At 35.2% G+C, this 24,009-nt stretch overlaps 1 protein-coding gene across 1 annotated transcript; it reads right to left on the bottom strand.

Annotated features, from left to right (window-relative positions):
• Nucleotides 1-255: 255 nt before the first annotated feature.
• On the bottom strand, nt 256-16,581 carry LOC118185503 (uncharacterized). Its single transcript, XM_085808796.1, is given in 5 exon segments — nt 256-951; nt 3,111-5,230; nt 12,421-12,609; nt 15,383-15,610; nt 15,761-16,581. Coding segments are annotated over 5 exon segments (3,906 nt in total). The 3' UTR covers nt 256-403.
• Between the last annotated feature and the right edge of the window lie 7,428 nt (nt 16,582-24,009).

Genomic DNA, 24,009 nt, shown 5'->3' with positions numbered 1-24,009 from the left:
ATTATTTGTAAAGAGATATGCTAATGTAAAAGAGAATTTTTTTGCAGTAGTTTTAATGAATAAATTTAAAACTGAAATTTTACAATGGCCTTTTTCCACAGTAAATACGTACAGCGAAAGAAAGAGCATCCTTTGGTATCTCTGAAATTGAAACTATAAATACATAAAAATAAACATATATACACATATAAATGCAAAATATACATATATAATATATACACTAATATATATATATATATATATATATTCTATATAAATATACATATATACACTAATGTCTAGATGCTGTCTGCGACTAAAGCGGAAAAAACAGTTTCAGAGAACAAAAATCGTTCATTCCCAGCATGAGAGCTTAGTTGAAGTATTTTCACAGCATTATTTTTTTTTTAATTTCTAATTTTTTTTATAAATCAAATATAATTTTGGGTTTTCTAATTCGTTTAGATTGGGATGTATTGGTTTGACTTTCAGATGCATCTGTAGAGACAACTCTTCTGTTCTTAGTCTTCTTATGTTTGAGTTTAGTTTCAGTTTTTTCTGTATTTAGCTTTCTCGATTTCAGTCCTTTTTTACTATTTACTTTTTCTATTATATAATATGGTTCCCTAAGTGTCATATTCCTTGTAGCCCGGGGATCTAAAATTTCGGGTAACACACAGTCAAAGAAAAATGAATTGAGTTTGGGAAGAATATTTTTTCAAAATTTCTCGTTTTTCTCTATTCTAACAGTTAATGTGTCTCCTTGGCACCAATAAAAAAGATCGCACCAACTTCGGTTAGTAATATTCAACTGACCTTGAATTTGAAAGTAATATTTGTGAGTATCTGGAAGGTAAAATGAACCATTTGCATTCCATTTTAATCCCTGCTGTTTGTTCTGTTTAAAGAATTCCTTAAGATTAGTGGAATCTCTAGCTGAGTACGGGTATTTTACCTCCACTAATCCGATGTCTCCAATAAGACCCAAGGTTCTTTAATATACTAAGGTTAGGCCAGGAACGGAAAAAGCGTGCCATTGGTTGCTGGTAGTGACGTCACCCGGGAGACAGGACGCATCGGCCGACGCGTCTGCTACATGATTTTGGTAATGGAAAAAATGTAAACTAAAGCAAAATGATCATTTTATATGTGGTAGATACACCGGAAATACCGGGTATATACTTTCCGATTAAGTATTTTGTTAAAGAAAATGTTTATTTTATGCATAGAATTTGTACGAATGCTGAAAATAATTATAAACATTAAATTCTTTTCGTAAAGGGAAGCCTTAGAAAATGAAAAACGATATTTAAGTTAACTAAGGGAAATAAATATTGTAAAACAAGGTATTTTTCAATATTTTTTCGTAGTATTGTTTGCACTAAATAAATTTTGTTGAACAGAACACATGATGGCATAACTGCTAAGACCATGGTAAAAACATAATAAAAAAGTATTGTTCTATTTATTTTCATTGCTCATGCACTTTTTTTAATACAAATGAACTTTGACATTCCATGAGAAAGATATGATCGTGATTTTCAGTTTAATTTACATATCTCAAGCAAAAATATATATAAAAAGATTTGACTTAACAAATTCATATTTAAATACCATAAAATTCTACAAATTTCTTAATATCCGTCATTATACTTTTAAATAGTATACTTATCACATTCTTTTTAAAGTGAAAAGTCACTTCATACTGATTCACTTCAGATTTTAGCAGAAGTGCATAATTTTTCAGTATAATCTAAAAGTACTCTTATAACCCCTTACACTCCCAAGATTTCTATATAACATTTATCCTGACGTGATTATTTGCTATAGTAAATAATCTTCGATATCGGCATCCTATTCTTCCTTCCATACATTAAAAATGGAACAATTAAAATACATTTTCTTAGACATATACCCATAATAATAATAATAATAAACTTGCCATACATCTTAGTTTCAGCCCACCAGCAGCTGAGCGGTAAAGTCGCTGAACACTGGTAGTTCGGTCCGAATCCCGCGAACGGGCTGGCTGCATGGGCGTTTTCGTGGTTTTCCTCATGTGTAATGTGTATACGAGCCAGTTTACCTGAGAAAGTCCTCCAAGAAGGCATCACACCTATTACGCAGATAGCCCTAGTGTGCTTTGCCATAATTAAATACACCACCACATCTTAGTTTCAATTCAGCCTGTACACAAATTAAATATTTTTAATTACTAATGTATTTTTATCAGGTTGTTTCTTAAAATACTTTTGTTATACTCAAAATATGTGTTCAATATTAAATTATTTTTCTATCTCTTATAATTAAAAACAAGTTATATGGAATCAAAATTAAAACATATGCAGCAGTTAAATAACACTGAAGAGTATCTACTTACTCTTTCGCTATTTGTATTCTAGTATTATACACAGATTTGTTTTCCTTCAGAGTCAGCTATGTGTAAGTTCACTTAGTTATATCAATTAAATTACATCAGACATATGCATCAGTTAAACAACATTGAAGGAAATATGTTGCTCGCTCATCGATGTTTGCATCATAGTGTGGTCGAGAAATTGTTCTTTCTTCTGAAGCATGTATCAGTTTACTTAGTTCTCAATGCTTAACCCAGACATTGCTTCAATACATAGAATTACTTTTGGGATGTAAAGAAAGTAACCAAAACATGTGAATTAACTTGGATAAGCGAATTTATCAACTAATCATTCAGGTAGTCACTATTGGTAAACACGACACTGAGATTAAATATCTCGCTATAAGTCTACTTCATAAAAGGAAAATTATGATAAAATGAATAGCACATATTCTGGCATTTTCGATGTTGAAATTATCTGCTCTTTTGCAGCGAATAGTCCATAACTTACGATCACTTGGAAAACGATGGTATGTGATGCCTTGACTTTTAGTTTTCCTTCTATAATTCTGACACAACGCTATAACACAACTTGCCATTTCCGACTAGGTATAAAAGCAAATTAACAACACAAATCAAATGTATCCCAGATCAAATGCAACGAATGTAAACAAACGCCGAGAACTAACGACTGTCACCCACATGACGTCATGCGCAGGTGGCATAATTTTCTCCCTGCACTACGCATCGCTCTTGGGCCCCCCCTGAATAAGACCATCAGGGGAAGTGCACAGGAAAGGGTTTGCGGGATCTATAAATAATCCGCATCTATGAACATATAATTGTTTGTCATGTTCATATTGCGCCAGAACTTTAGCTTCATTAGCTAAACCATATTGCATTGCCTCGCATGCTGTCGTGTTTTCATACACAATTCTTTTCACTAGGTTGGCAGTTCGCGTTGTATGTCGTCTGGTTACAATTTCTTTGAAATAAGAAGAAGATATTCTTTTGGATCTTTCCTGTCTCCACTTTTCTGATAGGATTTGCCCTCTAGTTCCTAATTCTAATTCGTCTTTACGCAGAACTTGAATAGACGACATGTAGTTCTTTTTAAGAATATTTAGTGCTTCTGTAGATATGTCTGGTTTCTCAGCAGAAATACCATATTGATTATCTCCTCCACTTTTAAGGTGAAAAAGTCTCCTCTGAACTCTTTTCTTTTTTTCAAGATCAAATAATCTGCGCCTTTTCATTCTTTCAAAATGTCGTTTTTTTCGGGAATTTAAAAATCTGTGTAAAGGCGTTTGAGGACTTCTGCTCGATACTGCCTTATAAATACGACTCTGCCATTGTTGTGCAGGACTTTGAAAGGCCATAAGAGCTATGTTTGCTCTTCTATTTATGCTTCCTGCTTTTGCAAAATCGATTCTTTTGCCTCCCGAAGTCTTGCACAACTGGCTCATAAAATTTTCTGCAGGGTTATTTGTTGCATTCCAGATTAGTGTGTTAGAACATGCTACTAAAACACGTCCAATTTCTACTTCTATTGCTTGCAGCATACCCGAAGACTCCATTGTCTCAAAAACAGATTCATCAGGGTCAGCAAACTTTCGTTTGCAGAAAGACCCACAAGCATCGTGTTTTCCGAAGACGTGGTTTGGTGAATTTTGTAACTCCTGTACTAATGCGTCTACTATCTCTTGAGTTGGTTCCTTATGGTTCGAAATTGCATGATTTTTTATAGCTGCCCTAGCACCTCGTATTAATCTTGACATACGGCTCTTGAGAATTTTTCCGGCTTTAATGCCATTTGCCCCTGAAAACCTGATGCTGCTACGTAGCAGTTTCTCGAGTGCTCGTCCGTATCTTCGTACAGCATGATTTGCGCATTCGACCTTTAAAACGCGGCCTCCATATGATACTTTCTCTCTCACTTTCATCATGGTATTGGCATCACCATCACCCACTAAACGAGTACATCGAATATTATGTACTTCCTCTAAGTACTGCAAGCCTTCTACTATCGTATCACTTTCCATTCCAGTCGAAGGACCGTTCCAGTTCTTCCAACAAAAGTGCTCTTTTGCTTTTATTTTTCCCTGTTCGATTGAATTACAGATAAGACACACTTTATTTCTAACACCGATAAATAATATTTTTTGAGTGGCCATACCTATAATAACTGATATTCCTGCTGAAGCATTATATCCGTGCCCATAACTTCTCTTGCACCATCCACCGTCGGTTATAGCCGTTATACAATAAAAATTATCATTATCTTTGTCTCCACGTTCCTCTGCCTTTTCTTTTTCTTCTGCCACAGCACTATACATTGAGTCCTTCGCATAAGCTTCAATGATTTTACCGGTGATTTTCTCGCAAGAGGAAAACATGTACTGCGACATATATTTGATATTCATAATACTAAATTTTTCTTCTTCTTGAGAAAACCCACAGCCCGTTGTTAAAGCCCCTAAAACAGCTAAGTTATTCAGCGCATTTGGTTCTGTGTCAGATTCAATAATAGCTACGTCTGGGCACAACAGACTGCTGCAAACATATTTAAATGATGCAGCAAGTCCAGTATATTTAACGCTCGAGAATACATATTTCCCACCAAATTTGCAACTATATGTGTGCTCTTCTACCTTTCTGGCTTGATTTATGACAAGAGCTATATTACAGATAAAGCGGCCTGATGGCAAGTCCTGACTTTTACGTTCTTCATGAAATTCAGTGAGCAAAGGTGGTAAAATTTCCTCCGTTATTTGATCCTGATGTGATTCATATTTAGAACTTACACTTTGAACTACAATATCATCAACTGATTGAAGATCATTTCTGCTGTCCTCATTAACCTGCAGTGTGTCCATTGGCTTTAGATTTGAAGATCTATGGGAGAGAAAAATAAATTCAGATATGTTAATGATAACTGAATAATAAAAGCAAAATTACAACTTAAAAAATAAAACATCTCCGGCTTTATTATTACTAATAACTTTCAGAAAATCCTAACAGGCATGAAATTTTCCATATTACTTGATGTATCAGTTTTATACATTTCAGTGTTCCAAATATTTTCAGTCAGTTACCTAATGCGAGGCGTAGGCAAATTTAACGACAAAAGAAGCTAGATAAGAAGAGCTGCAATTAGATTTCCCAAAAGAAACAACTAGATAATTACATAGTTTTAAAAATTAGAGGAATAATTTTTTAATAGAAGAAACTTTTAAAATTAATTAAGAGTTTAGTAACTTAACGTAGTTTTAATTATACTGGTTTCTCTATCTGGTTGCTGCTGTAAATGTTGAAATTAATGCTTGACCACTTCTACTGTTTCTTCTCGAAATTTTGCACACATACCTATTAGCATTTGCAATTTAATCTTTTTAACATAAAATTGTAATTACTTAAAATAAATCGTTCTGAACTGCGTCATTTCAAAATTAATTGCAGTCATATAATTCTCATATAAAACTAATGACGCAGGACACTTATACAAGACTTTAATAAATGATGATTTCAAACTTGGCCAAAACTTATAGCAGCAAATAGAGATAAAACTAAATTATATTTAAATCATTCTGGATCAAGGTTTCATCTTAGAGAAGTCGAATATCTCTCTTTTTCTGCTGTTATTATCTTTATGCGTCATTTTCTAAACTATGTAACATTGTAAACCGAATACTTTTGCATTGAGATTCAAAAGCTGAATTAAGCATCAAAAAACCATTCAATAAAGAAGTAAAAAAAAAATCACAAACTTCCTTTATGTTAAAAATAAAATGAAGAAGCAATGTGAAAATGAAAGAAAATGGATTATGAAGAAATTAATATATTAAATAACGTGCTTCTATTTAGCTATTTAGCCCAAATTTTCACGGAGCAAATACAGCTGACGAAACTAAATCCAATCGATATTAAATCGAATTTATATACTAAAGCTAGTCATGAAATATACGCAAGATCAATGCTTCAGGTTTCGGAACCGGCCTGTGAATAAATAAAATGGCACTTTTGAGAAGATTTTAAGTGTCTCTCTCATTTTTTTAAAATATATTACAAGAGATTAATGGTAGATGAAGCAAGGAAATTATAATTGAAAAACAAATCTATTAACTTTTATGGGACTTCTTTAAAATATTTGATTCAACACATATGGCGATTTTTTTGTGACAAGTCATAACTATACGGCAATTTTTATTATTAAGCTTGGTTTTGAAGCTATCATTCTCCGATTCCAGCATCAACAAAAAATTTTAAACAAAACTCTTTACTTTTCCATTATGCACATGCCAGGTATTTTTGCGGCTTTTTTATTGAAATAATTATTAATCATAAGAATAGCGTATTAGATGGCAAAAACACACGCATACTGCATCACAGGTGATGCCCCGCCACGCTAGTACCAAAAAGCGTGGTTGATTGCATAGCAGCAAAATACCCCTAAAATCCATCTTTTAAATAATATCCAATACCATCTTTTAAATAATATTTTAAAAAATACTTCCGAAATTGTACAGTATTGTTTTTGTAAATCTTGGCTTTCAGTTTCTGGAAAGGATACTAACATTGTCACTATGTCACTGTTATTTATTTTTTATTGTTCAAAACTTTAAGTGCATACTGCATCCAAAAGCAGATACAGTACACTGATTTCATATATGTGTTTGTTAGAAAACTGAGAGTATTTTCACTTTGTTTATTTTTAAGTTCATTATTCTGTAGGAAACTTTTCAGATGCATCAAACTATTTCTATTTATGTATTAATATGTTTTGTCTTTCTTGAAACTGTTATTCTGAGGAGGTTTGACAGGTGCATAACAAAGTGTGAAAATAAAATACACTGTATGAATTAATCGACCATGTTTTGATTATCATTTCTGCGTTCTTTTAAATTTGTATGGATGAACATCTCTTGAAAATAGTACTATATTTTTCTTCCGTATATGTCACGCTTCTGTTGAAAGATTATTTAGAGTTTTCCATCAATATCTGGCCGAATCTTCTAAATCTACTTTCATTATTCATGTTTAGAATCTTCATGTTTAGAATGGTGCCGGACTGGAGCGGATGTGGATGACAGAATGGCGAAACGTCGTGTTCTTAGATGAGTCACGCTTCTGTTTATCCAATGACAGTCGCCGCATACGTGTGTGGCGTCGACGTGGAGACAGATCTCATCCGGCAGTAACTGTGAAACGCCCCACCGCTCGACAACGTGGCATAATGGTTTGGGGCGCTATTGCCTACGATTACAGGTCACCTCTAGTTCGTATTCAGGGCACTATGACGGCCCAATGATACTTGGATAATATACTGCGGCCGGTGGCAATCCCTTACCTTCAGGGTCTGCCTAATGCAATTTTTCAGCAGCATAACGCCCGACCACACAGTGCTCGCATCAGCCAACATGCTGTGCAAGGTATACAGATGCTTCCCTGGCCACCGTACTCTCCTAATTTGTCACCAATCGAACATGTGTGGGATGTGATTGGACGCCGTTTGCAGACTCTGACCCTGCCTCGGTCAGAAGACGAACTGTGGTAAATAGTTGAAAGGGAATGGAGAGCCATCCCTCAGAACACCATTCCTCTTATTGACTGTATGCCTAGACGTGTTTCTTCGTGCATCGCTGTCCGCGGCGGTCCTACATTACTTTATGCAATTATGTTCAGTCTCTTCTGAAAGCACATTGCAGCATGAAAGTGCAAAGACGTTTATGTATACAAAAATTGTGACTCGGTAACACTTTAAGATTTTTTTAAATAAATGTCCCCGGATTGCTCGCTGCGTTCCCTGGCTTGCGTAATGGAATTCTGTTTCCGCTGTATGGGCATTATTCTGATAGGTATAACCTTAGGTCAGAAGCCCCTACAGTGGTGATCTAACCTATTGAGCCGACGCCATTCTCGCTCTGTATTCTGACTATCATTTTGAAATAAAGATCACTTATGGCTGCTTGCTGTCTCTGTCTTTTTTCCAAATTTCATCACTTTCTGACCACTTCTTCTTGGTGTTGCATTTTCAATGTCGAGCAGTGTATTACACACAAGCAAAATAGTAAATAAAAGATTAAAAAAGAAAATGGGAAAGAAATGCGATTTCGATGTTACATATAGCTATATATGTATGCTCATAAAAAATGCGTATATGTATTCAGTTAGATCTAATCTGAATGCAATAAAGTTAAACTTCAAAATCATTTTTTCAGCTTTTTCGTTTTCTATTGATATAACGTATTTATAACAAAGGCAATTAAACTGTTATATGTACTTTATATTATACATATTAAGAAAATACATATTAAGAAAAAAAATTCTGTTTTATAAACTGGTGATCGCTTCCAGGAGAACGAGCTGGCTGCGTAGAATTTCTTGGGGTTTCTGCAATGTGTGACGGGAATATGAGCCAGATTCCCTAAAAATGTTCCAAGGAATCCTCAACAACTTGTCGATAAATTATGATTAAGAAGATAAAATTACTCAGCAAAAATTAAGATAATTCGTTGATTTAGTCAATGCTAGAGTAAAAAAATTTTCCCTTGGAAATGTGAAATTACAATAAAAGCTATAGAACAAAGAGTATTATAGAAGGGCTAATTCAGAGTATTTCTCTTGACATTCGATGTCGTACCAAATAATTTTCACGATCTATCCATTTCAGTTCCTCTTAGCTGCTAAGTACCTACTTCTTAAGTAATGTTCTGAGCACTTTTATCACCAAAGGAACTAAAGTTCGTGAACTTATTTTCAGCCTCTATTTTGGATTATTTCAGTGCGATAAAAAAGCTGTATGCGATATCAGCTGAATGAATGCTTTTACACATACGAGTATCTGCGTATCGTAGAAAGGTGAAATCACAGGCTCAGTAAGCCTACGCAAAGCCTTCAGCTGAACTTCAGCTAGCTCATGAAAACACTCAAAGGAAATTAAAAATACAATGACTACCAAATAGATTGTATGGATCTAAAGTTTTAAGAAAAAAAATTGACAAAAAGAGTACATTTTGGTAGATAAGAAAATCGAAATTAAATTAGTGACAACAAACAATATGAAAAAGATTATAAATGTTCTTAAAACTGAGCATTGATATCAAAATTGGAATATAGCTAAAAATATATACAGTGCAAAGCTGCAGATTATAATTTTATGATTTCAATGGGGTTTAGGGAAATTTATTAGAGTAATATTTTGAACATAAGAGCCTCTTGATTTCATAAAGAAAAACTGAGCGATGAAAAGGACATTGACAAATTTTAACACGACAGCTAGCACTAAAAAGACTATACAAAAGATGAGGAGCAATTACAAATGCTTGTAAAACGCACTTAAATTATTTATCATTCTTTATAAAAGCGTTAACTATACATAATATAAACATACTGTTAAAATCTACGTTTTCGCATTCTGTTTAAACCAAAACTTTTCTAATAATCTAATAAACATAAAAACTTTTCTAATGAAAGCAAATAATCTAGTTCATCATTCAGGTTTATTAAAAGATAATCAAGAAAGATAATTTGGGGGTTAAGTTATATAAATTACATTTAAATTATACAAATTTCTATTACTCATCCTTCAGTGAATAATTTTGTACTGAAATATTCGGTATTAAACTAGTAAAGACCTATCAATTGAAAAACTATTTTGGTCACAAGAAATATTAGGGTGCAATACATAAAATATTTTATTTTCTTTTACTGAAAGGTAGCCAGTATGAAAATGCGCATCTATATATAATACTCATTTATATATAGTTTAACACCCAGAATTTTGACAAAGAAAAAAATATATATATATGAAACATTTTGGAATATTCCAAAGCACACAAATACGATTTTTCTAATAGACTGGCTCGTATTTACACGAAAACTTTACAACAGCGAACCTATTTTACATATTATTTTTTAAATGAGTAAATATTATTAACTTTTTTAATGTTCAGTGTAAAATGCATACAGCAATAACATCATCTCTTCCAAAGTATAACTATTTTTTACATAAGTTCATTTTAAGTACTGGTGCCACGGGCGTAGCTAGGGGGAAGCAAGGGGGGACATCTGTCCCCGGGCGCAGCGCCCAGGGGGTGCCAAATTGATGTTAAGGAATTTTATAATGAAATGTTTCCACTGTTGACAAAGAGGGGGGGGCGCAAAATCTTCAGTTGTCCCCGGACGCTGGAAACCCTAGCTACAGCACTGACTGGTGCTTAAAATTAAAAATGTAATTCCTATGTTGTGAATTGCATCTCCGCCGACAATGTCACCGTGACTATGTATCGCTTCTCACTTCCTGTTTCAAGGGGAAAAGCTCTATGAGCTAGCCCTTTCTACTAAGTCCTGATAAGGCATGGAAAATTAGGAGTCCCCTCACCGGGACTCGAACCCGAGATCTATCGAATACTCGCCAAGAATGCTATCGTTACACTACGAAGGCATGCCGAGGTAAGGGAGAAAATATCTTATATAATCTCCCTTTCTGGGGCGAAGAATCATCATTCACTACCCTTTTTAGTTCGGCCGCCAGTGTAGAGATATTCGGTTATTTTTGGAAGCAGGAGGCATGAAAAATGAGCAGTGCCTTTGCCGGGACTCGAACACAAGACATCTCGAATACGCGCCGAGTATGCTACCTTTATACCACGAAGGCATGCTGAGAGAAGGGAGAAAATACCTTATATTTTAATTAAATCTCGACTGATTTTGAGGGCAACCAGGTACAGTTCCCTTTTCATTAGGAACAAAGAAGGACCTGTACCTGTACGCCTTTCCGAAATCGATAAAGGTTTTTTAAAGCCTACATCAAATATGAGCTTATATCAAATATAAGCTCAGAGTATCCTAAGATACTGTATTTGCCCAATCTATGAAATTCAAAGATATAGTATTGCATATAAATTTAATAATTCAGATTATATTTCAAAGCCTACCAATCGAGATTTTCAAATTGTAATTACAAAATAGAATTTAGTGTTTTGACGTCCTGCAGTAAAACAATTTCAACTCCCAACGTTTGAGCCACCAGTGGCCGAGCGGTAAAGTCGCTGAACACTGGTAGTTCGGTTCGAGTCCCGCGAACGGGCTGGCTGCATGAGGTTTTCGTGGTTTCCTCATGTGTAACGTGTATACGAGCCAGTTTCCCTTAGAAAGTCCTCCACGAAGGCATCCCTCCCGTTAGGCAGATAGCCCTCGAGGCTTTGCCATAATTACACACACCCACGAATTTGTGACTGTCTCCCATTAAAATATTAAACACCTCTGCGAATTCTGCAAAAAATTTCTATTTTTTTGTATTTGCTTGAATACGAAAAATTTGTCTTTTAATTGAGAATATTATTTAGCCAGAGCCACCTAATAATATTATTTTTTAAATATTTCTTATAAAATTATCTATCTTATTTTCAGAAACTTTTATAACTTTGAAAACACATTTTACGTGATGATAAGCATGATAAATCTTTTAGAAAATAGAGTTTCGAGTAGCCTCTCGAATACCCTTTGTTACCTAAGTTTAATCAGGATTGAAGCTGTTATATCCAAACACTATAATTTTCAGGTTAATCTCATACGGATATATTTATTTATAAACGAATCGTGAATACCAGTGGCGTAGCTAGGGTTTTCAGCGCCCGGGAACAACTGAAGAATTTGCGCCCCTTTCTGTGTGCCAAGAATGGAAAACATACCATTAAAAATTTTCGTAGCATCAATTTGGAGCCCCCTGGATGCTGCGCCCGGGGACAGATGTCCCCTCTTGCCCCACCCTAGCTACGCCACTGGTGAATACTGTTGGCTATCTGTATGTACATCTGTGGAATTTAATTCACTTAAGTAATAAGATGAATGCATTATTCACTGATTATATTTTAAAATTTCAAATAACAAATTTTTTTGGCACAAAAGTGGAACTGCTATAAAGAGCTAATATTGAAGAATGTTGCTTTAGTTTCGTCTCTGTTAACGTTAAAAATCAGTACATGACAAATACGCCAACAATCATCAATAATTAATAAATGTTAAAGAGATGCATTAAAAAAACCTTCTATTTAAAAAAGAGGAAAAGGGTACATAAAACATACTGTTCTATAAGATCTACATTCATCGGTGACTGAGACGCTGTTCTTTCTTTCAGACGGCGCAGTCTTTGAGTTTTTGAAGCTAATGAATGCAGTGGATGAACTCTCCGACGACTACTTTCACCTATACGCCTACCCATTTTGGAAGTATAGAAGCAAAGTAATAATAATACAGTATCCAAAATATAAAGGCTAAGAATGAAACAAGAATGCAAAATCTGATCACGAAAATGTGAAGAAATAGGATCACGTATATTCTATGGAGTATTTTCAGTTCATGAAGTACCTTCTGATTGGAGCATTATAAACTGAAAACAGGAATCGCGCATTTCTCTACAAGTTCTATTTGTTCGTAATTGCCCCTTCTCCGCCTCAGGATACCTGCATGGCATTTAGAGATAAGCAAAAAGTCTTTTCGCTTACCGAAAAAGTTGTTTTGTTGCCCTCTGCTCCTCTCCCAAAGGAAGTAATATACTTTTTACTGTTATGTATAAAGTATCTAAAAGGTAGAGAGGATAATATTTTCTTGCATGAACTAAGAACTAACCTACAAAAGGAGCTTGTACAATTCTTTTCATTCTGCGCGCATGCTAGAAGAGAAGGAAACAGTAAAATAACACTTAAATCTATTACATTTTGTATAATTTTTTTTTGTACTTGGTTTAGCTAATTTGCATTTGCTTTTCAATTCAAGGTTTAAAGTTTATCTCCATCTTATTTTCCTTCTTTCCGCTCTTTTCTGCGTAATGTCGTTGTATGGTTAAATTAACTTTCAATTATTAATTGAAAGTTAAATTTAGAACAAGCGATAAGTATGCAAGTGACAAGTAAAGAAAGACGGGCACACCTGATGGCTAAAATATATAAACAGGTATTGGCCCAACGCCATCCACTGCGGAGCCTATGATTTGAAGTCTGAATTTCTCGCACTCTCTTCATTATCGAATCGTTTCTGGTGATAAGCCCTGGGGTGTGTTTTGTGCAACTTACCAAGGTTAGTAAAATGAACTGTAAGGACCTTGGAACTTACAATGTCCCAGATCTGCCGCTTTGGCCCACTTTGAACGTTTGGCCGAATATGATTATCTTAGTACCTTCATTCATTCATTCATTACAATTTATGCCGAAATATTGCATTTGATGCAACGTGTCCGGCTCATGACAAGTATGCCCGAGGGGCACATGACATAAAAGTGTCTGGACCGAGTGATAGGAGGCAATAGGAAATGAGATAAAGAGGGGGTGACCACAGGACGCCACAAGCAGAGAATCGAACTTAAAGCCCAAGACCAGGAGAGGCAGCAAGGTGTGGAGTGTCAGAGTTAAAGTTGTTCATGATAGGTATGCTAAGAAAAAACATGATATATTAGCAAATACAATTTTATTACATAAAATAAATACAGTAAATGAGCATATACAATACAAAATACAAAAGAGTTCGAGTTGCAATACGAAAGTTTATGTACAATATATACAGAAAAGATGATGTTGCATGAAAAGACTGATTAAGTAGGAAAATTAGTGTCCCTGGTGAGGAAGGCCGCTAAAGGTCTGATTTTGACATTTTCAGGAAACACGGTATAGTCGGAAACTTTAAAGTATTTCATGTGCGAGCAGTTTCTCGCCTTATCAAAAAATTTCCGATTTGCATTATTGAGGAAATTCTCGATATTCTCTATTTTTAAATCTCTATGAAGAGTTTCATTAGAAACATAAAAATGAGCATTCGTGATCTGTCTTAAAAATTTGTTTTGTGTGATCTGTAATTTCTTGAGGTCATTTTTCGAATAAGTCGCCCAGGCTGGAGACGCTTAAGAAAAGATAGGCCGAATAATGGCAGTATAAATATGCCTCTTTCTTCGTAAGTCGAGTTTTGAATTTTTCCCAATTAATGGAATAAGATCTCTGATAGCCGCAACTGCTTTGCCTCTGACTTTTTGGATATGATCTTTCCATGTGAATTTATTGTTTAACACAACACCAAGGTAGGTAGCTTTGTTCACAAGCGGAACTTCGACATTAAAGATTTTAAGTTTATTTACAAAAGGACTTCTAGAGTGCCTTTTTCCTATGATTATAAGCTGGGATTTTTGTGCATTGATGGCTATGCGCCATTTCGTGCACCATTGCTCAATTTCTGGAATTTTATCCTGCAATTTAGAAATGGCAAGTTCTTGGTTGTGAGACGTATATGCAAGCGCCGTGTCATCGGCGTAACATCCTAAGTAAAAATTTGGGTCAGTGCATATTTTAGGGAAATCAGCAACATAAAATATAAAAAGAATAGGTCCTAAAATTGATCCATGTGCTACACCAGCGTTGAGTCTTCTGAGATCAGAGTTGTCGTTACCAATATTGACAAAGAATTTTCTGTTTTTAATAAAAGAATAAATAAGTAAGATCAGGTCTCTGTCAAAATCCAAGGAAATAAGCTTGAGAATAAGCCCCTCATGCCAGACGCGGTCGAAAGCTTTCGCCACGTCTAGCATGAGTAAGGCGACACTCTGATGTTTGAAAAGTGCAGAACCGATGTATTCACACAGTCGGACAAGCTTCTTGGTCGTAGACAAATTCTTGCGGAAGCCAAACTGTTCAGGAGGTATCTTAAGGCTCGAGTCTCTTATAGATAACTCGTTCGTAGATTTTGCCCAGACCGGGCAGTAAACTAATTGGTCTGTAACCCTCCGGGGAGATAGCATTTTTACCAGGCTTGGGTAATAAAATAACTTTAGCATTTTTCCATTTATCGGGGAAATAATTTCTCTCAAGACAGGCATTTAAAATGCTGACATATTTCGTGATAACATTAATAGGCATGTTTTTGATAGCGACGTTGGTGATGTTATCAAAACCGGGAGCTTTTCTATTCTTCATTCTTTTGATAATCTCCTTAACTTCATTAGGTGAAGTATAATTAGTCTTGTTTTTGGGTCCCGGGCCGTTAATCCAGTCTTGAATAAAATACCTTGTGTCATAAGAAAATAAAGGGTCGCTCGGATCTTGGTTAGGAACAAGTTGCTTTTCTAAATAATCAGCCATTACATTGGCTTTGTCTTTATTGGTGACGGCTATAGTATTATCTCCGTAAATTGGTTTATTGTTCGGCTTTTTGCCGCGAAGATTCCTTGCAAAAGACCAGAATGCATTATTCGGCTCATTGAATGTTTCAATTTTTGCGTTCCACGACTCATCTCTATGTTTATAAATACTTTTCTTTATTTCTCTGTTGAATTTATTTAACTCTTTTTTGATTCTAGGATCCCAGGCAATATGCCATCTTTTGCGTAGTTTGTTTCTTTGTGATATCAGGTTTCTAATGTTGTTAGGCAATCTAGCACTGTACTTATCAGCGGGAATTTTCTTAGTAGCCCTGTTATATGCACTAAGTATGCTATTATTGAGAACATCAATTGCGTAATCAATATCAAATTTTGTTTTAAGGTGCTTAATAGCCGGAGGGTTTTCAATGAGGTAATTATGATATTTATTCCAGTCTGTAGAGATTTTAAACCTTTCATCAGTGTTTTTATTCGTACCAAGCGTAGCTAAAACAGGCACGTGATCCGAAGTTAATTCAACTTTCACATCGAGATAAATCGGGATAGAAGTGGTGGTAAGAATAACATCCAGGATGTCTCCTTTTCTAGGGTCATCAGGAAGATAGGAATAGTCAGCTGGAGCATAAAAATATATAGGATAATTATTAATGAATTCAAGTAAAAGTTCTCCATTTCTGTTGGTGCGTCTGCATCCCCATTCTACATTCTTCGCGTTGAGATCGCCAGCTAAGATGATATGTTCCGAATTGGGCAGTAACTGTGCGAGTTTATGCTCATCTATAGGAGTGTGTGGAGGTTTATACAATGCAACAAAATAAATTGTGCCATAATTTGGTAACAAAACCGAAGCTGTAACAGCTTCGTAGCCGTTTCCTCTATCTTCGCTAATCAGGCATGATTGCAAGGAGTGCTTTACGTAGATAGCGCCCCCCCCACCACGGTGACTCAGTCTGTCACACCTGTAACAGTTGTAATTTGCGATCTTAATATTCAAACATGGTGTCGCAAACGTTTCGGTGACTAGAGCAACATCAATATCATAGGTCAATAAGAAATTATGAAATTCCTGGATTTTAATTAAGATGCTATGAGCATTCCAAATCATGATTTGGGTAGGAGCTCTATTAATTCTGTGCGGGCCCATTATCAGTATTATTGGCTTGATTGCTTTCTTGATGATTTCTGTTCAAGTCCTTAACTTGTTGTTTGAGCTGGAAAAAACCAGCGGATTTTATTGCTGAAACCAGTTCAGCGAGATCAGTGAAGACTTTTTTGGCCTCAGTAATTGTATCTGTGTAGATACATGTTGAAAGAGCAGCTGCGAAAGATTTACCTTCAACTATTCTGTTAGAAAAAGTTTTAGGCTTCACTGTTTTATTTTTCGGAAATTTTTCACATCCTTTGAAACTAGATGTGTGGTTGCCACCGCAATTTACACAGACTAAGGGAACATCTTTCTTATTTTTGTCCGGACAGTCTTTTACATAATGATTTTTACTACACCTGACACATTTCGGTTCATAATTACAACAAGCCTGAGTGTGGCCAAAACCCTGGCATCGAAAACATTGTAATGGTCCCTGTCGGCCTCTACTACGATTTTGACTCTGAGGTCGCATAAATAGCGTTCATGATATATTTGTTTAGAGTTTTCATTTTTAGGTAGGGTAACCAGGAAAAGTGGAAGTTTCTGAACTTCACCGCCTCTGCGTCGTGACATTTGTTTTATTTCAATTATCTGATAATTTAATTCTGTTAAATTATCCTTAATTTCCTCAATTTCAGTCGTGAGAAGTAGTCCATTAATTACTACCTTGAGATTCTTATCCTCTGGCAAAATGTACGACTGATGCTCCACTTTCATCTCTTTTAAGATCCTAACAATTCCCTTATAACTTTCAGGATCAGTAGTAATAATTTTAACACCATCCTTAATATTCTGTCCTATGAACTTATATTTGTGTTGATGGAATAACCCTGTTAACGCTTTATATTTGAATTTAGTTTCTTTGAGAATTATCGGAGGTAGTTTGTTCTTTTTAGGTGTTTTAACCTGTGCGTTGATATCATTTGTGATATTTTGCTGATCTTCAGCATTAGTGGTGTCCATTTCATTGTTATCAGAGGTAGTGTGTTGTTCAGGAATGACAGATTCCTGACTAGTACTCTGTGAATTTTCCTGCGGTACATTAGTACCATTGTTATCTTTATGAGTTATAACTGGTGAAATGATTTGTGTGAAATTGTCTAATTTGATCTTCTTAATACCCTGTCTGGGATTTCTTGTTTGGACTGTTTTGTCTCCAAAACGTTGTGGATAGTCGTCCTCAGAGCTAGAATCTTTATCAAGTGTTTTTTCATCATCAGTTACAATTGTGCTATCATGTATACTAATTGGGCTACGTGCCCTCTCATTTTCCTCATAATTTTTACTTGTGGTTGGAATTTGAGGTTGTGTTTTATCATGATTTAAAACTGAGTCAGTTTTACTTTGAATAAGTAGTGCCTTGACAATTTCTAGTGAGCTTAACAAAAAATTTAAGAATTTCGTTTCAATTTCTGTTAGTTCACCTTTATCCAATTTGAGTTGTTCCAACTCATGTATTTGTAATTTGTAACTTTCTACGAGCCTCTCCATGGTCGCGCTAAGCCAAAGCAAAACGCAGAGAAATCCAGAAATCCAGCGCCCATAAGGCAGTAGTCCTACACCCCGGAATGGAGCCCTGGCTCGACAGCCTTCTCCACAGACGGATGTGTAGGCGGAGAACACACGAGGCTCCTTACAGTCACCTGAAGTGAAAGCTTGGGGGTAACTACGTGCGTTATAAAATCCAAAAAAGTCGTGCAGAACAGAGAAAAATTTATCTGATTATTTTAAATCGCGCAGTAAAGCGTAATATAACATAAAATGGCAGAAAAACAAGTAACCAGCAATTAGGCTATTTGGCGAGACACGCGGTATTAAATTTCATAATAAAACTCAAAAGGCCAAAAAATAATCGAAAATAAAAAATTAGTGAAAGCGTTTCAGCATTTCACAAATCATACAAACCACAAAATAGCATTAAAAAATGCTGATGCAGTCAGATAAGCAAGGCACGTGTTCGCACAGGCAAACCACGTTGAATGGACGTACTCGCAGAGACAGATCGGAAGCAGGCACAATCTCAGACGGTGAACCTTCACCCACCAAGTCCCCGCTCAGGATGATCTTAGTACCTAATTTGCTAGTTTTAAATTGAATAATTCACCTGAACACGTGACGTATGATTCCGGACAGCATATAAGCCTTTCCGTACCGCGCCACACGCATGGGAAAAATCCGTACTTATGATTAGGTATATTTTCCAATGACATCATTTTCTCTTGCCGTAATGACATTTAGGTTCTTATGGTTTTGTTTTGTTGAATGAAGCGCATGAGTGACACGGAAGAGTGAAATTTATCCTTTGTGTTCTTTGAATAATAATGCCAGACGAAAACATTTACATGGAGCTTTATGCTAATGGCTTTCCTGTTTCATGAAATAATAAAATTATAAAATCCTACAAAGACGCTGTTATATCAGAAGCAATTTTAAGTGCTTAGATTATATAAATAGCTGAATTCATGAATTTAGTACAAAAACCGAAACAAGTTAGATTACAAGACGATCTCGACCCAAATGTAAAGCTTTTCTCTGTTCATTATCATTGATATTTTATAGCACATTTTGATTTTTTACACATTGCAGAAAATACTTCCTTTGCAACTTTATACGTTATTTCCATATTAATGTTCCATGTCTAATATTTTGTGTTTGTGTAAGGAAAAAATGCATTCAGTGTTATCGCTGAATTTAATACAAGTGTGTAAGAAATGAAACTTCGTTCTCTGATAAACACTAATTGCATACAAATGCACAAAACATGTTACACATGAAAAAACGGGCAATATTCACAAAGTAATATTATTCAATTTAAAGATAACGTATCTCCATTTCTCTCTTCTAAATCTATAGTTATCTAACTCCAAAAGTAAATTTTACTTTTTCAGACTGGTTACAAATATCGAGAATTAACTGTGCATTATGTTACCTCCTAAACGTTTTTGCTATTTGCGAAAGCTGATTTGTCTCATCTTCGAAGATTGCATCTGCAGAGAAAGGATATGTAATGAACACGGTGGTGGTGTATGTGATTATGGCAAATCCTCGAGGGATATCTGCATAAGGGGAGTTATGCCTTCGTGGAGGACTTTCTAAGGAAAACTGGCTCATATACACGTTACATATAAGGAAAACCTCATGCAGCCAGTCCGTTCGCGGAATTCGAACCTCGGACCGAACTACCAGTGTTCAGCGACTTTACCGCTCGGCTGTTGGTAGACCTGTAATGAACATGAAATAATGAATTAATTATTACAACACCTTTAATATGAATGGTTTTAAATAAAGAATACATTTATTAAAAACATTTATACATATTTACGAAGTTAGCGAACTGGAAAAAATAATTCTCTCTCCAGGAAAAAAAATTCACTACATTTTTTTATATAAATTAAATCTTATGGTAACAAAAATACAACGCACATCATTAACTGTAATAATGTTTTCGGTACTCCTATAAAAGTGCAAACGGTAAGGAAGTTTACTCTCGAGCCTAAGCAAAGTCAAGGCGCTCCTAAAAGTGTATAAGGCCCCACCAGCCGCCGAGAGGTAAAGTCGCTGAATACTGGTAGTTCGGTCCGAGGCTCGAATCCCGCGAATGGGCTGGCTACATGGGGGTTTCGTGGTCTTTCTCATGTGTAACGTGTATACGGGCCAGTTTCCCTTAGAAAGTCCTCCACGAAGGCATTCCTCTCCTTAGACAGATAGCCCTTGAGGCTTTGCCGTAAGCACATACACCAATACCTAAAACTTTATAGGAAATGAATTCAGCTGACAGCCTTTCCAAACATTGAGAACAGATTTTTAACCTATGCGCATGGGCACGGTACGGAATGCTTATGCCTCTGAACAAGGCACGACCGCTGCTTGTCTGGACGAGTGTTCTGCAATAAATGATTTTTATTTCACTGTTAAAAAGTATTGGAGAGTTCGTCGCCTAATGACCTGATGGTAAAAGGCCTGGCATTTGTTTAATAATTAAAATAATTCTTGAGACTCATTAGCCGTTAAACGGTAAAATAGCTGAAAATTGCTAAATCGACTAGTGTTCAGATCCTCAGAGAAGTTCTTGCAGGGGAGTTTTCGTGAATTTTCTCAGACGGGAATGTGGATACGAGCCAGTTGCATTTTTAGAAAACCTCCGGAGGAGGAGTACTTTATTCTGTACGTACGGGTGGCAAAAGTCATCCCAAAAAATAGTCAAAATTATTAATTTCTTTTACTTCGTACATAATTTAATAATAGTAAATTTTAATAATAGTAATATTTAATAATAGTAGTAATTTTTAATAATAGTAATATTTAATAATAGTAGTAATTTTTAATAATAGTAATATTTCTTCTACTTCGTACAAGGAAATAAAAAAGGTAAATGCATATTTAATAACAAAGAACATAATAAATTTATTCATTTAACGTAAAGGCTCTTTTCACTTATTATTGCGCAATATTGACCTATTCAGTATAATTTTTTACAAAAAGCTTATTATCCCTGGTATTATCAAGATTTTTCCAAGAACTTGTACAGAAAAAGTTTGATGTACACAAAATATTTATTAATTAAGGTTTTGGATTTCGATAGCCAGAAGGCGAAAAAATTTCTTTGTCCATTTAAAGGTTTAAGGTGAAAATTCTGCAACTAGCAGAAATAGACATCATAATTTATTTTTTAATATTGCTTAAAATTTTATATCTTACTAAAATTATTGATAACATATGAAAATATTATCCACACGTATTTTCATCTATTGCAGCGATGGGCAAACCACGGCTCGAGGGCCAACTCCGGCTCGCCGGAAGGTCCTATATCCCGCCGGCAATAGAATTTAAAGGTGGCAAATAAAAATAAATATATATTGATATATTAAATATCCATCTCCTTTTCTAATTTGTTTAAATATTATTATTTTTTATTAAAGGACTGATGAATACTTTCTCCGTTTTTGTTCTGCAAAACATAAATCGAAAGAATTATGAAGATGGCTTGAAATAACTGCATTTTGAGTTCGAAAGCAGCTTTAAAGACTTCAGTATCATTCAAACAGAATTGGATATTTTTACCATGCCTTTGAAGTAAACTGTGAAGCAGTGAGGTCAGATTTTCAGCTGGAATAAATTGAGTTACAGTCTAACAATCATCTCGAGCGGTTGTTTCTAACTGAGCCAAAGTTGCCAAAGTTAGAGTTTTGCATATCGAAAATAAGTTTCCAAAATCTATTATCTCATCCCCAGAAAATCATTGCTAGGTTTTTCTTCATCTTATACATGTGAACAAGTGTTTTCGACTGTGAAATTAGAAAGAATTATTTCAGAAGACTGACCGACGAGCATTTTAGCCTCGTTCCTTAGAATTAGTACATCTCCTTTCGAACCTCAATATGAGGAACTTTTAAAAATGAAATGGCAATTTCATTCATCTCATGAACATATTTAAGTTGTAGTACTTTGTATATTGTTTTTAAAATTTTAGAAAAATTTATCTTGGCCCTTCAAATTCTTTTTTTTTTCCTTTTTCGATCTTTGGACCGCGACCGAAAAAGTTTACCCATCCCTGATCTAATATGTACAGTGAGAAGTTTAAATGGTCATTGAAATTTAGGTACGTATACTTACCTAGATAAAGATCTTTCATCTGCTTTAACATTAATTAATATTCGATGATTCAAAGAATGCCTCTAAAGTAAAGTTATTACTCATTGTTTGAATTCTTCCACAAGACCTACTTTATTACAGCAGGAATTTCTGCAAAATTTAAGGATTTTTAGTAATTTTACACCATTAAAAAAAAATCACGAATTTTCTGTAGATTTCTATGGAAATTTCGAAAGGCTTTTAATATTTGCTGACATTTTGAAGGATCCATTTTCGAATTTAACCACGTTACATAACAGCAGACTAGCTCACCGACGGCCGAGCGGTACCGGTGAGGAGCTGCTACCATTGAACACTGGTAGTTCGAAGGGCTCGAATAGCAACGAACGGGCTGGTTGAATGGATTGTTTCGTGATTCTAGCATGGGTACAAGCCAGTTTCACTTAAAAAGTCCTTAACTAAGGTTTGGTTTGGTTTACGTAATTACGTCAAAGCTTCGAGAGTTATCTGCCTAAGGGAAGCGATGCCTTCGTGGAGGACTTTTTAAGTGAAACTAGCTCGTGTACAAGTTACACTTGGGAAAACCATGAAAACGCTCTTGCAGCCGCTTTGTTCGTGGGATTCGAACCTCGGACCGAGCTACCAGTGTTCAGTGACTTTACCGCTCTGCCGTTCGTAGCGGTTCTCAAGGAAGGCATCTTTCCATTTACGCAATAGCTCTTGTGTGCTTTGCTATAATTAAATAAATAAACCAAATCAACCATGATAACCGATATCAAATAAAAAAGGTGACGTAACTTATTGATGTGACGTAAACTTATTAAATTGTGCTATCAGATTAAATCAAGATCTTGATCGCTTATAACGGTTCTGTTAGTACTGACAAAGCTTGGCTGTTTGAAAATAAATTTAACATGATGCGTCATTATCTGACAAGTTCTTTGGAAGTGTAAGTGAAATTCGTCGGCTGCGAAATATTCGCAGAATTTTGCGATTTATCCTTAGAAATTTCCATTAATTTTCCATCCTTTTAAATTTCCATCAAATTATGCCATCCTTTCCGCAATGAGATAACTTGTACTATGTGATGCACGAAATAATACTGAAATATTCAACAAGAAACGCCATATTATAAGAATTATTGAAGAGGCAAAATTTAGCGTATATCACACTATCCGTAATATCTGGAGACTATTTTAAAAGCGTTTCAGTTATGCTTAATTTCAACGTATTCAGTGTGAAGTGCTGACCTAATATATGATGAAATTATTCGGAAAATATACGTATAATTTGAAGGCCTCCAGTTTCTATGATTAAGTTCTATAAATTACCCGAAAATAAATATCAGTTCAGCATTCAAGTTTTTATGTAGAATGATTTCAACTTGGTAACTGAGTTTTAAAGGTAATCTTAACGCTTCATAAAAAAATATCGAATGATTTTTCGACGTTCTCTCATAACCCTGAGATGAATATTTATTTATTAATGGTATTAGTAAAATAATTTATTATTTGAATTATATTTAGCAGACAAACATTGCGCTTGAGAAATTTTTCGTTCAATGAGTGACTCGTTAGCTGAAGGACCTAGGAAGTAAACATTTCCACTGATTCTGCAAATGGCTATTGAAAGCATTCAATGTTTCGTCCTAAATTGCTTGGGGGAGACGGCAAAAATAGAGAGTACATTAGTGAAACCTGTTCAGCTCTGCAGACGCAAAGCTGGAGACGATCGACAACAAATGGCGTGAAAAAGTTCGCCAAGTTTCCTGCTTGGCGAAAGATGCAATTACGT

This window comes from Stegodyphus dumicola, chromosome X2 (assembly GCF_044657685.1).
Source record: "Stegodyphus dumicola isolate Sdum_Otavi_A_Nest chromosome X2, ASM4465768v1".
In the NCBI taxonomy this organism is placed as follows: domain Eukaryota; kingdom Metazoa; phylum Arthropoda; class Arachnida; order Araneae; family Eresidae; genus Stegodyphus; species Stegodyphus dumicola.
Note: the sequence above shows the minus strand (reverse complement) of the source record. Positions and strands in the feature narration are given on the sequence as shown.